Genomic DNA, 14,560 nt, shown 5'->3' with positions numbered 1-14,560 from the left:
CAGCGAATCACGTGCGTTTGAACCTCTGCCTCACTTGGAAGGACTGTTCTGGTCCTTTGACGGCGGCGTGGAAGGTGTGGTGATAGGTAAGGAAAGCGAGGAAAATAGCCCGGGGACGGGGAGTGATGAGAGACCCAGGGTCCGAGAGGAAAGCAGGAAAAAAAGGAAGATGGGACACAAAACGTTGGAGTAACTCAGCGAAATGCTGCCTGTCCCGCTGCTGCGTTACTCCAGCAATTGTGTCTATGTTCGGTTTAAACCTGCAGCTCCTTCCTACGCAGGGGGAGGGGGGGGGGGAAGGGTTGGGGAAAGAGGAGGAGGTGGTTCTTGGCGGCGGCATCCTCTCGCAGCTGGAGGAAGTGACGGTGGCTTCGTGCATTCGTTGGGCCATCCGCTGCATGAAGGGTGGGACGTGAGCGCGGAAGAAATTGAGCAGCAGGAGGAGGAGAGGAAGGTGGAGTAGGTTGGATCAGGGAGAGTCCGTGCTGTTGTTGTTGCTGCTGCTGCTGCTGCTGCAATTCGATTTCGATACACTGTCGGAACGCGGCCATTGTGCTGCATCTGGGCCCGCGTTCCATTCCGCAGCGCGCGCGCTCCCTCCCAGTGTGCGAGCGGACTTGCAGCGACCCTGCTGCAGCCGGTTGCTGTGCGGGCGGGCGGTGGAGAACAAAGCAAAGCTCTATCATCTTTGGTGGAGGAGGAGCGCAAAGGAAGCGCGCGTCCGCGGGCGTCTCGGTCTCCACCCTGTGCTGTGGGCAGGGGAGGGGGGGGGCGGTGCTGGTGACGTGAGCGAGGGCCGCGCGATCGGAAGATCGGCCCGGGCCGCGCAAGGCGGTTGGACGAGGCGGGCGCGCGGCGATGATGCGGGCGCTGCTGACTGGCTCGCGCCGTGGGGCCACCGGCTGCCTGGGTCTGGGTCAGAGCCAGCGCCGGGCTGCAGCTCCCCGGACACTGGGCGCTGTAGCAACAGCCGCCCCCCCGGCCACACAACCATCACTACACCGTGCATACAGCTCGCTGGCACACCAGCCTTCCTGGTATGTATTGGTCTCGCAACCGACTTGTCATGTTGACCTGCAACGAGCAATTATAGCCTGAACCCTATTTTCAAGCCTTTGTTTTTGTTACTTCTGCAACATATTTTCAAGCTTTTAATGTTTTTGCTTTTTACCCCAGCAACATTTTCAAGCCTTTGATGTTTTGTTTTTTCGTCCTCTGCCACATATTTTCATGCCTTTGACGCTTTTGTCCTCTGCAACATATTTTCAAGCCTTTGATGTTTATTTTTTCCCCTCTTCGTCATTTAAATGGGTAAATGCACATAGACGGTGATCTAGAGAGATATGGAACGCATTGAATGAATGATATGCAAAAAAGTAACTATGATCAAAGAAACGGTCCATTGTTGGCTGTGGGCTAGGTGATAACCAGTTATACAGACAATGAAACTCACCGGGGGACAGAGTGAGGCCAAACACTAATTGGAGGAACAGCACCCTATCTTGACTTGTGATGGTCGTTGGCTTCACTATTGATGCCGTTCCAATTCTAATCAGATTGGAAATGGGATCTATGAAACCTAGACCTATGATTGCCAGGGAATGGGAGCTAGTTCATTGGTGGTACTCTCCCAAATTGTGGGAAAATCTTTACGTGAATAAGTTTGGTTGCAATTCAGGCTATCTTGAACTTGCTCCCTCGTTGGGAAGATAAATGTAATCTTTAACCAGTCATAAGATCAATTGTTGAACATTTCCTCCTGGGATAAATATTGCGTTAAAAGTAATTTCAGTGAGAAGATTGTTGATCCTTGGCACAATATCACCTATCAAATTGTACTTTGAAGAAACCCTTGAACAGTTATGCATTACAATTGCATATCATTGGATTAATGTGTGACATGAAGGAAATTCTTCCTTATTTCTGTTTCTTTCTCTGGCCTTTAGGTATATTGGAAAGAGGAGCACAGCAACCATGCCAGAAATAAACATGGACAACCTGGATGCAAAACAGGTCAAGCTCTTGGCTGAATTGTGCATCCTGATAGATGAGAATGATGTAAAAACCGGAGCAGACACAAAGAGGAATTGTCATCTTAATGAAAACATTAATAAAGGTGAAGGAGTGTTAATGTCCATTAGATGTAGGAATGAATGAAACTTGAGGAGTCAGTCAATATGTAAATTTGCAGATGTTTGGAAAGATTTAGCATTGCCATTTGTGGAGACTAACCTTGTGGCACTGCTGGGAGGGGTGAAAGCACTGGGCAGCCTATTCTTACTGAAATCTGAAGAAGGATCTCAACCCAAAACGTCACCCATTCCTTCTCTCCAGAGATGCTGTCTGTCCCGCTGAGTTATTCCAGCATTTTGTCTACCTTCGATTTAAACCAGCATCTGCAGTTCTTTCCTAAATGTTACTGAAATTTGTTTGTTTACATCCAGGTACATTTTTCTTATATGTCTATTATTACCGTACCTTTTAGTTTATATTGTATCTTTTATTCTTGCTGCCAAGCATAATAGTATGTGCTTGCAGCAGAGACCATTGAGGGACTTGTATGAAACTTAAACCAGCATTTTGCAGTAAAGTATTGTCTCAAAGCTCCTTCACTAATGAGGTGAATGGGGAAATTGGAGAAAAACATGAGCACCGTTCTCATGGCCAAAAGCTATTCTTTAAGACCAACCATTCTGTATTCACTTGAGGAATTGCAATGTTTATTTGAGGTCCACATTGGACCTGATGCTTTGGCTCTTTCAATCCACCACAGGCTCTCCCCAAAATGGTTCCTAAACAGATACTGAAAATTAATGTTATTTTCATCTTGTTGTTTCACTCCTTCCCCACATCTCTGTGTGTTATGATCTTAATTTATTTTCAGCACATTTATTGAAAATAATGTCAGCACACAGCTGCGGTTATTTGGTTCAGACCATTTGGAACTAGGCTTTAAGACAGAAGTGAACCTTGCTCAGGCTTACCAATCTTTTGATTTTCTAGGTTTGCTTCACAGAGCCTTCAGTGTTTTTATCTTCAACAATGAGGGGAAGCTTTTGCTGCAACAGAGGTCTGATGCAAAGATCACTTTCCCAGGTATGCAAGCATTTTCATTTTTCCAAGAAAAAAACCATTTTGTACAGGCCCACCAACTATTTTCTGGCAACTGGTGCTCCGCCACCTCCTTTAATCTGGAGAAAATTACGAGAGTGCATTTGAAATCACCCCCCAAAAAATATGACACCTCGGCCAGGTGAGGTGGTTAATCTCAACCTCATCAATAGACAATAGACAATAGGTGCAGGAGTAGGCCATTCAGCCCTTCGAGCCAGCACCGCCATTCAATGCGATCATGGCTGATCACTCTCAATCAGTACCCCGTTCCTGCCTTCTCCCCATACCCCCTCACTCCGCTATCCTTAAGAGCTCTATCCAGCTCTCTCTTGAAAGCATCCAACGAACTGGCCTCCACTGCCTTCTGAGGCAGAGAATTCCACACCTTCACCACCCTCTGACTGATCAGCAGCTCGAATTTGCCCCCTGCGGCCGGGTCTCTGGAACTCCGGCCCAGCCAGAGCCGGCTGATCCATTCCCACAGACAACTAATGAGCCTAACTTTGCCTGCCGGTATCACGGCCCATGAGGCCACGACCTCTGTTGGTCTGGCAAAGCGGATAATCCAGCAAGGCTCTGGAACCAATGGTGCCAGAAGTTCAGCAGTGGACCTATACTGGCCTGTATTGGCTGTCATTCAGAAAAAGGAGGCAATGAGAAGGCAGACACTGAAACACACTTTCTTTTGCCTGGAGTCTCCAGGATTTGGGTCATGGAACAATTGTATAGTGAATAAATTCTTAGACTAGTCATCCAGAGACTTGGATGGAAATTCGAAGGATTCAGAAAATCCTGAAACAAAAGCGGAAAATGCAGGAAATATTCAGCAAGTCAGGCTACATCTGTGGGAAGAAAAAGAGCGTTCTTGTTTCAAGTCAGAATCTTTTCCCCAGCACCGAGAAAGGGAGAAAAGAAGCTTAAGCTGCATGGGAGAGGGGTGGCTTGGTCGGATAAAACCAACGTGACGAGGTTATCTGATCAATGAGTAAGTGGTAGCAGTTATAGAGTAAGAATATTTACAGAAGAATAGAGGAGGAGGTCAATGGAGAGCAGGAAAACATGCCTGGTGGGTCGGTGTAGGATGTGCCCTCCATTTCCAGAAGGGGGGGGGGGGGAGGGAGATAAAAAAAGGGGGATAAAACTAAACCAGCTGGAATAATGCCTGCAAATGATAGACAGAACTTGGTTACCAGAAATTGCAGAGAATGATCTCTTGAATGTGGAGGCTGGTGGGGTAGGAGGAAAGGATCGGAGGATTGGATCCTTATTCTGCCCCAGAGGAAGAGGGCCGAGAGCAGAGGCTGGGGATATCGATGAGATGATAGACACTAAAAGCTGTGTGTCTATGTAGGAAGGATCTGCAGATACTTGTTTAAACCAAAGATAGACACAAAAAGCTAGAGTAACTCAGCGGGTCAGATAACATCTCTGGAGAAATGGAATGGGTGACGTTTCGGGTCAAGACCCTTTTTCAGACCATCTGACCATGACTGTGGATGCGGCCAGATGATGCTACTGCATCCACCTTTAGCATTTGCTAAATGGTGCATTCTGACCAAAAGCACAGAATGTAAAACATAGCAGTTTAGAAGTGAGGAATTTGCAAAGTTAATATTCAAGGGGGAAGGTATTAGAAGAAAAATAACTTCTGATCTGAGGGATGGTGGAACCAAAGTCGATAATGCTGTCTAAAGGGGGATTGGATTAATGGTCACAAGTAAGATTTAAGTATGAGACCGGTTAGGTTATCTTCTGCATTGTATCATTCTAATTTTGAAGATGTACATCATACGATCAGCACCTTAAATCCTATTAAATGTTAAGTGTTTAATTCATGTACAGAAATTCTTTAAAAATTGAAATTCTCTGTACTTTTTCTGACAGTGAGGGAAAATGGTCTAACTGAAATAAGTAGTTTATTAATTGCCTAACTTCGAGAATGTACAGAACAGCTAAAAATTGCAGAGAACATTTACTTAGAGTTCATTCATAGGACATTGAGGAGTACAGCACAGGAACGGGCCCTTCGGCCCACAATGTTTGTGCCATAAAGCCTAGTTAAACGAATCTCTTCTTCCTGTACACGATCCATATCCCTCCATTCCCTGTATTTCCATGTGCCTATCTGAAAGTCTCTTAAACACCACTATCACGTTTCCCTCCATCACCACCCCCAGCAATGCATTCCAGACCCCCACAACTGTGTTAAAGCAAAACAACTTGCCCCCGTACAGTAATTTGAGGTTGGGCTGCCAGCGAGTCATACAGTGGAGATTTGGATCTTTGGTTAACAATACATTTTGAAATGTTTTAAAGTAAATTGTTGATTTATTTCCAGGTTGCTTTACAAACACTTGCTGCAGTCATCCTCTTAGCACTGCAGCAGAAATGGAAGAGAAGGACGCGCTTGGTGTAAGACGAGCTGCCCAGCGCAGATTAAAAGAGGAGTTTGGCATCCCTATGCAACAGGTGAGATGCTGCAGAACTTACTGTGTGTGTCATAGAGATTGCAAATCACATTTTTTTTTTAAAATCTGAAATTAATAAAAATGCTGAAATTTAAGTCAGGAGAGAAACAGTTAACAGCAGTGGGGAACCTTGTAAAACGGCACACAGGTGCAGACCAGCGGCACCGACGCCTAGGTTTTAGGTGAAAGCAGGTACGGTGTACTGATTTGGGATGATCAGCCATGATTATATTGAATTGCAGTGCTGGCTCGAATGGCCCTCTCCTGCACCTATTGTCTAGGTTACAAAGTGCTCGTGTAACTCAGCAGACTGAAACAGTCTGGAGAAGTGCCCCAATGTCACCTATCTATGTTCTCCAGCGATGCTGCCTGACCTATTGATCCTCCAGCGCTTTGTGTCCTTTTATGTATTAACCATAGTCTGCATTTTCGTTTCAACTACAGACAATGATAAATTTAAATTCATGTTAAAACACCAAGTACTTGTCCTATAACACCAGGAGGTTATAAAGGACAATTGGTAATAACGGACACCATTCTCCCTTCCCCCTCCGCCCCCCCCCCCCCCATGGCGTGTTTACTGTACAGTATGTATAACATTTGCTGTCTTTGAACTAGCTTTTTGTCGTGAACAAAGTTCACTAAATCATCAGATCAGAGTATGAAAACTTCTGGCTTAAAATGCAACCCGACAATAATTTTTTCTGTATTTAACCCCAGGTCCCTTTAGAAGAGATGAATTACTTGACCCGCATTCACTACAAGGCTCAGTCTGATGGGATCTGGGGAGAACATGAAATTGACTACATAATATTTATGCAGAAGGATGTAACGTTGCAACCGGACCCTAATGAGATCAAAAGTCATTGCTACGTGACAAAAGAGGAATTGAAGGACCTGTTAGAAAAAGCAGAAAACAAGGAAGTGAAAATCACACCATGGTTCAAACTTATTGCTGAGAAGTTTCTCTATACATGGTGGGACAGTCTGCATAACCTGAAGCAGTTCGTAAATCATGAGGAAATCCACCGAATGTAGAATGCATTTTACTTTCTATTAAATTGCCTTACAAGGAGAGTTGCTAATCAAAGTGTAGAGTTGCGAATCTTTGTAAATCATTGAAATTGTGTTTGTTGAGCACAACTGGTGCTTCCTCAGTGTGCAAATAAGACCAGACTGGGGTGCTGTTTTACAAAAATGTGCAATGACTACCTGCAGTAAGTATTCTGAATTTAAGTGAAGATTCTTCAACTGATGTATCAGTGGTATGGCTGGTTGTAACTGGCAGGGAAATGGTGGGGTGTCTACAGTTTGTGAAAGAAAAATAACTAATTTGAAAAGTAATTTCATATCCTCAAGTTATGAACATCTTTTGCTTACAATTTAAATGCTACATAAATTGTTTAAGCACTTCATTTTACAGCTCGGGAATGAAATTTAATGAGTTGATGTACAACACAAGATAATACTGGGTGTTGTCTGCGAAAATGATAACGATATGTAAAAGATATGTTGTGTTTTAAACAAATTGGTGTTTTAAACATTTAACAATTTCATTAAAATTACTTTAACTGCTGAAGGCGAATTAATAAAGATCCACGGCTCTTAAACAAAATAGTAAGTAAATTGAAATTGCTCAATGGTAGAGTCATATAGCAGAGTCCTTGGCCCAACTCATAAACACCGACCAAGGTGCCCCATCTAAGCTACTCCCATTTACCCACGTTTGGCCCATATCCCCCTCCACCTTTCCTATTCGTGTACCTGTTTTAAGTCTGTTTTAAATGCTGTTTTTTTTGTTTTTTTTAAATTTTATAATTCTATTTTGATTTTGATTTTCCAGTTCCATACATTCCACAATGATACACATTCTCATTCACCTTAAACCCTCTGTAGTTAACAAATATTGCATATCCCAAAATAAATCATACCACAGGTATTGGAAGCACTACAAGGATGGGTAATGACTTACTGGACATTTGATCATATCCAAAACTTAACTACATACAAAAACAAAAACAACTAAAACCAACATTTGGGGTATACCTCTATAATATTTCATCACTACTTCTGGAGCGGTATGAAATCAAGGAAAATGAGATAGGACACGGAAGTAGGATACAAAGATCCGCTTTAAACAAATGATGGCCGTACGGGCATAAATGTACAACATCCATTTTTCCCACCTTTTCAAAAATATTCCCTGTTGCAATCTTAAAGCAAAAGTTATCCTTTCCATTATAAAAATATATACAATGTTAATCCAGTCATCCACATTAGGTTTTCCAGGTTTCAACCACTTCCTAGTAATAGCTTTCCTGCTGGCAGCACTTAAGATCTGGAAAAGATACTTATCTTTAATAGAAGCATTTTGTACTGGTAAAGCACCAAAATATAAAAACTCAAATTTAAATGGAATATCCATATAAAAAACTTTTTGTAAAACTTTATGAATCTCCTGCCAAAATGGGATCACTGATACACAAGACCAAAATATGTGAAAATGGTTTGCCTCAAGGCACCCACATTGTCACCAGCATGAAGAAGAATTTGTGTAATGCCTTTTTTGAACTGGTGTAATAAAAAACCTAATAAGGGTTTTCCAGCAAAACACCCGCCAAACATTTGAACTTGAAGTTTTCCATTGTATCTCACATAAGCTCTCCCAGGTTTCTTCCTTTAGAACCAGATTACCTTCCCTTTCCCATTTCTGTTTTACATACAGTGAGTTGCCTTTTCTGTCGTAAACCCTTGTATAATTTTGAGATGGTTTTCTGTTTTGAGCCTCCATGGTAAGCATCAATAAATACATTTAACAAAATATTATCCCATTATACTTCTGCACATTCCTTTTGTATTTGATCTATATAATGGCGAATTTGAAGGTATCTATAGAAATCATCATTATTCAAACCAAATTGCCTCTTCAGATTCTCAAAGCTGTTCATAGACCCCTTATGTAAAAATGTGCAATATGATGTCAAACCTTGAGAACTCCATCTTTTAAAACTAGTGTCCTGTCTTTTTGGTACAAAATCTGGATCAAACGTGCACCATCTCAAAACCTTCACAGCATCCCTCAGATGATTTTGGGTAACGACCTTATTCCATACCTTAAGTGATAATCGAATCCATGAGTTTCCCAAATTAATTAACTTATTTGTTAACTCCTTATCTCCGATTGCAGCCTGAATCGGAAATTCCTCTGTTATAGCAATCTCAATCTCCTTCTATCTAGCATAATAGTCGGGGTTGCACCAATAAATTAATGTTCTCAGCTGAGCAGCTGCATAATAGTCTTTCAAGCACGGGAGTGCAACCCCACCTTTATTTTTGGTCAGTTGTAACCCCTGGTATCTGATTCTTGGTCTTTGTCCCTGCCAAATATACCTCGAGATTTGTTTATCCCATTCTTGAAATTGTTGGTCTGATATATCTAGTGGAAGTGATTGAAAGAGATACAACAGCCTCAGTAACATAATCATTTTGACCGATTCAATATGAGATCCAAAATTAAGATACGGTATTAGGTCCCACCTCCTAATGTCTTCCCTGATCTTATTGTTCAATGGGAGGTAGTTAAGCAAGTGCAGTTTAGTCAGATCTATTGGAATGTTTATTCCCAGATATCTCATGGATTCAGCATCCCACCTCAAATTAAACTTTTCCCTTACTTTTACTGAGGGGCTATATTTGAAACTAAGAATTTGTGTTTTTATAACATTTAACTTATAGCCAGAGAAGGATCCATATCGTTCCAAAACATAAAATAACTGTAACAAAGACTGTTCAGGGTCTGACAAATACACCAATACGTCATCGGCAAATAAAGAAATCTTTTGTTCCCCTCCTTTCATTACTATTCCTTTGATATTATTATTCTGGATAATCCACTGACTCAAAGGTTCGATAAAAACCGCAAATAAAAGGGGGCTGATTGGACATCCCTGTCTTGTTCCTCTTTCTAGCAAAAATGGTTTTGAAACTACTCCGTTAATTTTAATTCTTGCACTTGGGCTATCATAAAGAGCCTGTATTGTTTTAATAAAAGTATTGCGAAATCCAAATCTATCTAAAACTAAGCAAAAAAGACCAATTTACACAATCAAAAGCTTTTTCAGCATCTAACCCAACTAGGACTGCTTCTAAGTTAAATTTTGTTATGTGGTCAATTATGTGCAATGTCCTTCTAATGTTGTCTTGGGTTTGTCTCCCTCGAACAAACCCTGTCTGATCCAGGCTAATAATTTGTGGTAGCAAACACTCTAATCGTTTGGCTAGTATGCGAGTTAAAATTTTGTGATCCTGATTGAGTACGCTCACTGGCCTAAAATTACTGCATACAGATTTATCTTTTCCCTCTTTCGGAATCAATGAGATTACTGCCTCCTTCCAGGAGGGGGGTATTACGTTCTCTTTGAGAACCCAATTGAAAGTGCATTGTAACGTAGGGACCAATGAGTCCACCATTACCCGGTACCATTCTGAAGGGAACCCGTCTGGGCCCGGGGCCTTATTTGGAATTAAGATGTACTATAGCAGACCTAACTTCTTTCTCTGTTATTTCAGCTACAAGGGACTTACTCTGTTCACTGGTCAATTTTGGCAAATGAATCTCATTAAAGAAATCCTCCATTTTCTCCCCACTGATCCCCGTGGGCGGCACGGTAGCGCAGCGGTAGAGTTGCTGCTTTACAGCGAATGCAGCGCCGGAGACTCAGGTTCGATCCTGACTACGGGTGCTGCACTGTAAGGAGTTTGTACGTTCTCCCCGTGACCTGCGTGGGTTTTCTCCGAGATCTTCGGTTTCCTCCCACACTCCAAAGACGTACAGGTATGTAGGTTAATTGGCTGGGTAAATGTAAAAATTGTCCCTAGTGGGTGTAGGATAGTGTTAATGTACGGGGATCACTGGCGGCACGGACTTGGAGGGCCGAAAAGGCCTGTTTCCGGCTGTATATATATGATATGATATGATTTGAGGTTGTAAATATAATCTTTTGAAATATATATCAAAACAATTTTGTATTTCCTTCAATTTATAGTGTGTAAAATTAGTTACAGGGTGTTTTATTTTATGAATTGTATTCTCTGCCTGTTGTTTTTTTAGTTTATAGGCTAATAATTTACTGGCTTTTCCTCCCCCATCATAATATTTCTGTTTTACAAAAATCAACTTTTTTTCTATATCTTTTGTATAAATATCATTTATTTCATTCTTCTTCTTCACAAGTAGTTCTCGGATTTTTTGATCATTTGTATCCTTATGGTTTTGTTCCAGTTGTTTCCACTTCCACTTGCAGCCGATCTAACTTTTCATGTCTAGCTTTCTTTATGTGAGCACTGTATCCTATTATCTTGCCCCGAAGCACCGCTTTACATGCATCCCACAGTATCAGAGGTGAAACTTCGTCATTGTCATTTAGTTCCAGATACTCTGTAATATCGTTCTTAATCTGTTCTTTCATATGAGTCAGTACATATGTATTTAATCTCCATAAAGTGTCTCTTTGATACCGATCAAGAAGTAGTTTTAAATACACAGGACTATGATCTGAAAGGTCCATGCTCCCCACCTCACAGCTTACAACCCTATGAAGGTCTTTTCCAAAGGTAAGAAAATAATCAATCCGAGAATATGCCAAATGTGGATTAGAAAAATATGTGTAGTCTCGTTTTGACAAATTTAGTTCTCTCCATACATCAATTAATCCAATATCCTTCATTGCCAAATTAATTTTTTTGTTTATCAATTTCGGCTGAGCTATATGAACATTTGAAGAGTCCAGTTTAGGATTTAATCTAACATTAAGATCCCCCCCACAGATTAATACTCACTGGGTTTCAGATATTATCAAATCAAACACCTGTTTAAAAAATTTCCAATCCGAGTTGGGAGGAGCGTAAATATTTAACAGAGTAACCAATGAGCCGCCTAAATTACCTCTCATGAAGATTTATCTCCCCTCTGGATCTCTCTTTTCAAAGGTGGGATCAAAACTTATATTGCTAGAGATTAATATTGCCACCCCCTCCTATGACCAGCACTATATGATGAGGAGTACTGATGTTTAAAGCCCAGTCGTTTTAGTTTAGCATGCTCTGTTTCAGACAGGTGTGTTTCTTGTAGAAAGGCCACCTCGACTCTATCTCTCTTTATTTTGGTTAATATCTTGCTTCTCTTAATAGGATTGATAAGGCCATTCACATTATAAGTTACTATTTTAACTGCTTGCATTTAGTGTCCAATAAGTAGAAGAAATAAAAGTATATAAACCATACCAGCTCCAGTATCCATGCACGAAACAGCCCCCAAAAAACAACTACAGAACAAAAACACAATAATAACACTAAAGTAAATAAACGGACTTCCAACTGTGGGGTCCTGATTTTGACCCTATTAAAGCCCTGATGGTGAGAGGGCTTTGAGGTGTTGCCTCAACTATCTCCATGTTCCATATCCCCACCACCCTCTGAGTGACAAAGTTGCCCCTCAGATTTGTATCTTGCCCCTCGTACCATTAACACGTGTCCTCTTGGTTTTTTTTAATTCCCCTATCATGGATTTTTTTTAAAGCTCTGCATTCCCCTTGTATTTTCCCCTCGTGCTTTTATGCACCTCTTAGTTCACCCGGCCTCCTGCGCTCCACGTAGTCCTTTGAACCTGTGTCGCAGGTCAGGTGGGCTCAGCACATCCGCCACGGATAGAGGACCCGTGTCGCGGTCCAAACCTTCCCAGTGGGCCTAGCCCACCTGCCGCAGGCCAGCGGTTCTTCTGTCACGGACAGAGGACCTGCGTCGTGGACTGCAACCCATCTGGAAGGTCTGGCTTGCCCGCCGTGGATCGAGAACTCACCTGGAGGGCCAGTAAGCAGTCCGGCTGGGGGAGGCAGTGCACGGCCGTGCACGGACTCGACGGCTGGAGGCCCTGCATCAGCCTGGGGCTTGGCTGGTCCGGGCGCTGCTCCCAGAGGTCGAGCACGTGGACCAGACGCGGCCAACAGTGGTGGAGCAGCGACGGAGGACACCAACGGCTACACTTGGCCAGGCCAACCTTTCAACACAGACAGGACAACAGGCCTTCATGGTCAGGCGAAGATCCCTGTACTTACAACAACTGGGACTTGAAAATGCCAAACTAGTGACTGCCAACTGTCAGGGTGGGTACAAAAGCTAAACACTTGTACTGTATCTGAGATGCTTATGTATAGTGATAGTTGTATTGAACTGCATACAAATATGAATTTCACTACCTCAGTACTTGTGACAAATAATGTACCATACTGTAATGGTTCTCTTCCAGTTCAGGTACAATCTATTCCGCGTATACAGCTGACCTCTGCCCCAGAGGAGATCCCAATTGTCCACAAATCTGAATCCCTGCCCCCTGCACCAACTCAGCTACAAATTTCCTGCACCTATCTTCCTGTTCTTATCCTCACTCGCACGTAGCTCTGGAGTCATTAACCTCATGGCCCTGCTTTTTAACTTATTTGCCTTGCTCCCTGTATTCACTCTGCAGGATCTTGTCCTTTTTCCTACCTATGTCATTTACGCCAACGTGCACGACTTGTTGCTGCTCACTATCCCCTTGAGAATGTTATGCAGCTTCTCTGAGATATCCAGAACCCAGGCTCCAGGGAGACAACACCCCATCATGGAGTCTCTTTTGCTGCCACAGAATCTCCCGTCTGCCACAGACCTGACTGTTGCTACTTTCCCCACCCCCCACCCAATCAGTCATACACTCAACAGTATCCAAAGGGGGCATACCTGTTGTTGAGGGAAATGGCCCCAGGAGTATTCCAGCGCTCTCGGCCTACTCCCTTTGCTGGTGAACTACTTTCGGCCCGTACCCTAGGCGTGACCACCTCGTTATAACTCCTATCTGCGACATCCTCGAGTCTCCTGGACGATCCTGAGAATGTCCAGCTGCTGCTGGAGTTCCCCAACACTGTCTATAAGGAACTGCAGCTGGACCCGCCTCCCACAGGTGCAGTGTTCAGGAGCACTGGAAGTCCACTTGACCTGCCATTCGCAGCAAGAGGAGCATATAACTGCCCTACCGCCATCTCCACTGCACTCGACCAAAGAAGATCCCCAACCAGTGCACCTTATCCTGCGGACACTCTTGATGCCAAAGCTTTTCAAGCCAAAGCCTTGCACTTACCTTCCATACAAAACTCACCCTCAATATATATAGCCTCACCACACCCGGGCGGCTATGCCCAACAGGTGCCTTCTTCACTCGTGTCTGCCTTCCTTTTATTCCACCAGGAGCAGTCACTCCAGGATGCTGACTGTTAAAAGTCAAATGCATTTTAAGTACATGAAGGTCATTGTATGTATATGGGGAGTTCACAATCAAATTAGCTGTTACTTTATTAAATAGGTGGTAACATGTATTGCAGTTAGTACTACTTCCTCATGTCCAGAATTTAATCCTGCTCTTGAGTGTTGTCAGTGGAGTTTACACGTTCCTGGTGTTTTTGTGAGGGTTCAGGTTTCCTCTCACATCAAAGACATGCTGGCAGGCTAACTGCCCACAGCAAATTATCCCTTTAAATCTAGGTTATAGACAGAAAGTCAAGCATCAGAAACCAGCATGCAAGACAAAACTACAAGACAGGAAATACAGAAAGGTGACTAGGGGGTTATTATACAGGAGTCCAACATACATCTCATCACAACCCAATCAGAGTGGCCTTTTATAAATACGAGAAGAAATAGAGGGTTGGGCCAAAAAGCTTACTTATTTGTACAGAAACGGCACGTTCCTCGTATGATGCAAACTTAGTACAAATGCTGCATTTGTAACAATATGCAAATACCAAGCCCATTATTAAAATAATGCATTTTATAAATTTCTGGTGGTTCTGGGAAAATCAAGATATACAAGTTCTACCAAAAGGAAAGTACCATCAAAGGATTTTTTTAAACAAAAATTCAGTAATGAAACTTAAAGCCATACGGTAGTG

At 42.7% G+C, this 14,560-nt stretch overlaps 1 protein-coding gene across 4 annotated transcripts; it reads left to right on the top strand.

Annotated features, from left to right (window-relative positions):
• Nucleotides 1-8,384, top strand: idi1 (isopentenyl-diphosphate delta isomerase 1). 4 transcript variants are annotated; one of them, XM_078425122.1, is made up of 5 exons: nt 1-86; nt 1,947-2,116; nt 3,004-3,096; nt 5,453-5,583; nt 6,303-8,384. In XM_078425122.1, exons 2-5 carry the CDS (start codon nt 1,975-1,977, stop codon nt 6,618-6,620), a joined length of 684 nt encoding a protein of 227 aa, XP_078281248.1. In that variant the 5' UTR covers nt 1-86; nt 1,947-1,974; the 3' UTR covers nt 6,621-8,384. The 4 variants fall into 4 exon arrangements, with proteins under 4 accessions (XP_078281248.1, XP_078281241.1, XP_078281257.1 ...); XM_078425115.1 differs by lacking the exon at nt 1-86 and adding an exon at nt 321-454; XM_078425131.1 differs by lacking the exon at nt 1-86 and adding an exon at nt 372-459.
• Nucleotides 8,385-14,560: the final 6,176 nt, after the last annotated feature.

This window comes from Rhinoraja longicauda, chromosome 2 (genome assembly GCF_053455715.1).
Source record: "Rhinoraja longicauda isolate Sanriku21f chromosome 2, sRhiLon1.1, whole genome shotgun sequence".
Lineage (NCBI taxonomy): Eukaryota > Metazoa > Chordata > Chondrichthyes > Rajiformes > Arhynchobatidae > Rhinoraja > Rhinoraja longicauda.
Note: the sequence above shows the minus strand (reverse complement) of the source record. Positions and strands in the feature narration are given on the sequence as shown.

Coding starts and splice junctions, on each gene's coding strand:
- idi1 (XM_078425107.1), top strand. CDS start 859: ATGATGCGGGCGCTGCTGACTGGCTCGCGCCGTGGGGCCACCGGCTGC. Junction 1,038..1,946: donor CTGGCACACCAGCCTTCCTG/GTATGTATTGGT, acceptor TCTGGCCTTTAG/GTATATTGGAAAGAGGAGCA. Junction 2,117..3,003: donor TAATGAAAACATTAATAAAG/GTGAAGGAGTGT, acceptor TTGATTTTCTAG/GTTTGCTTCACAGAGCCTTC.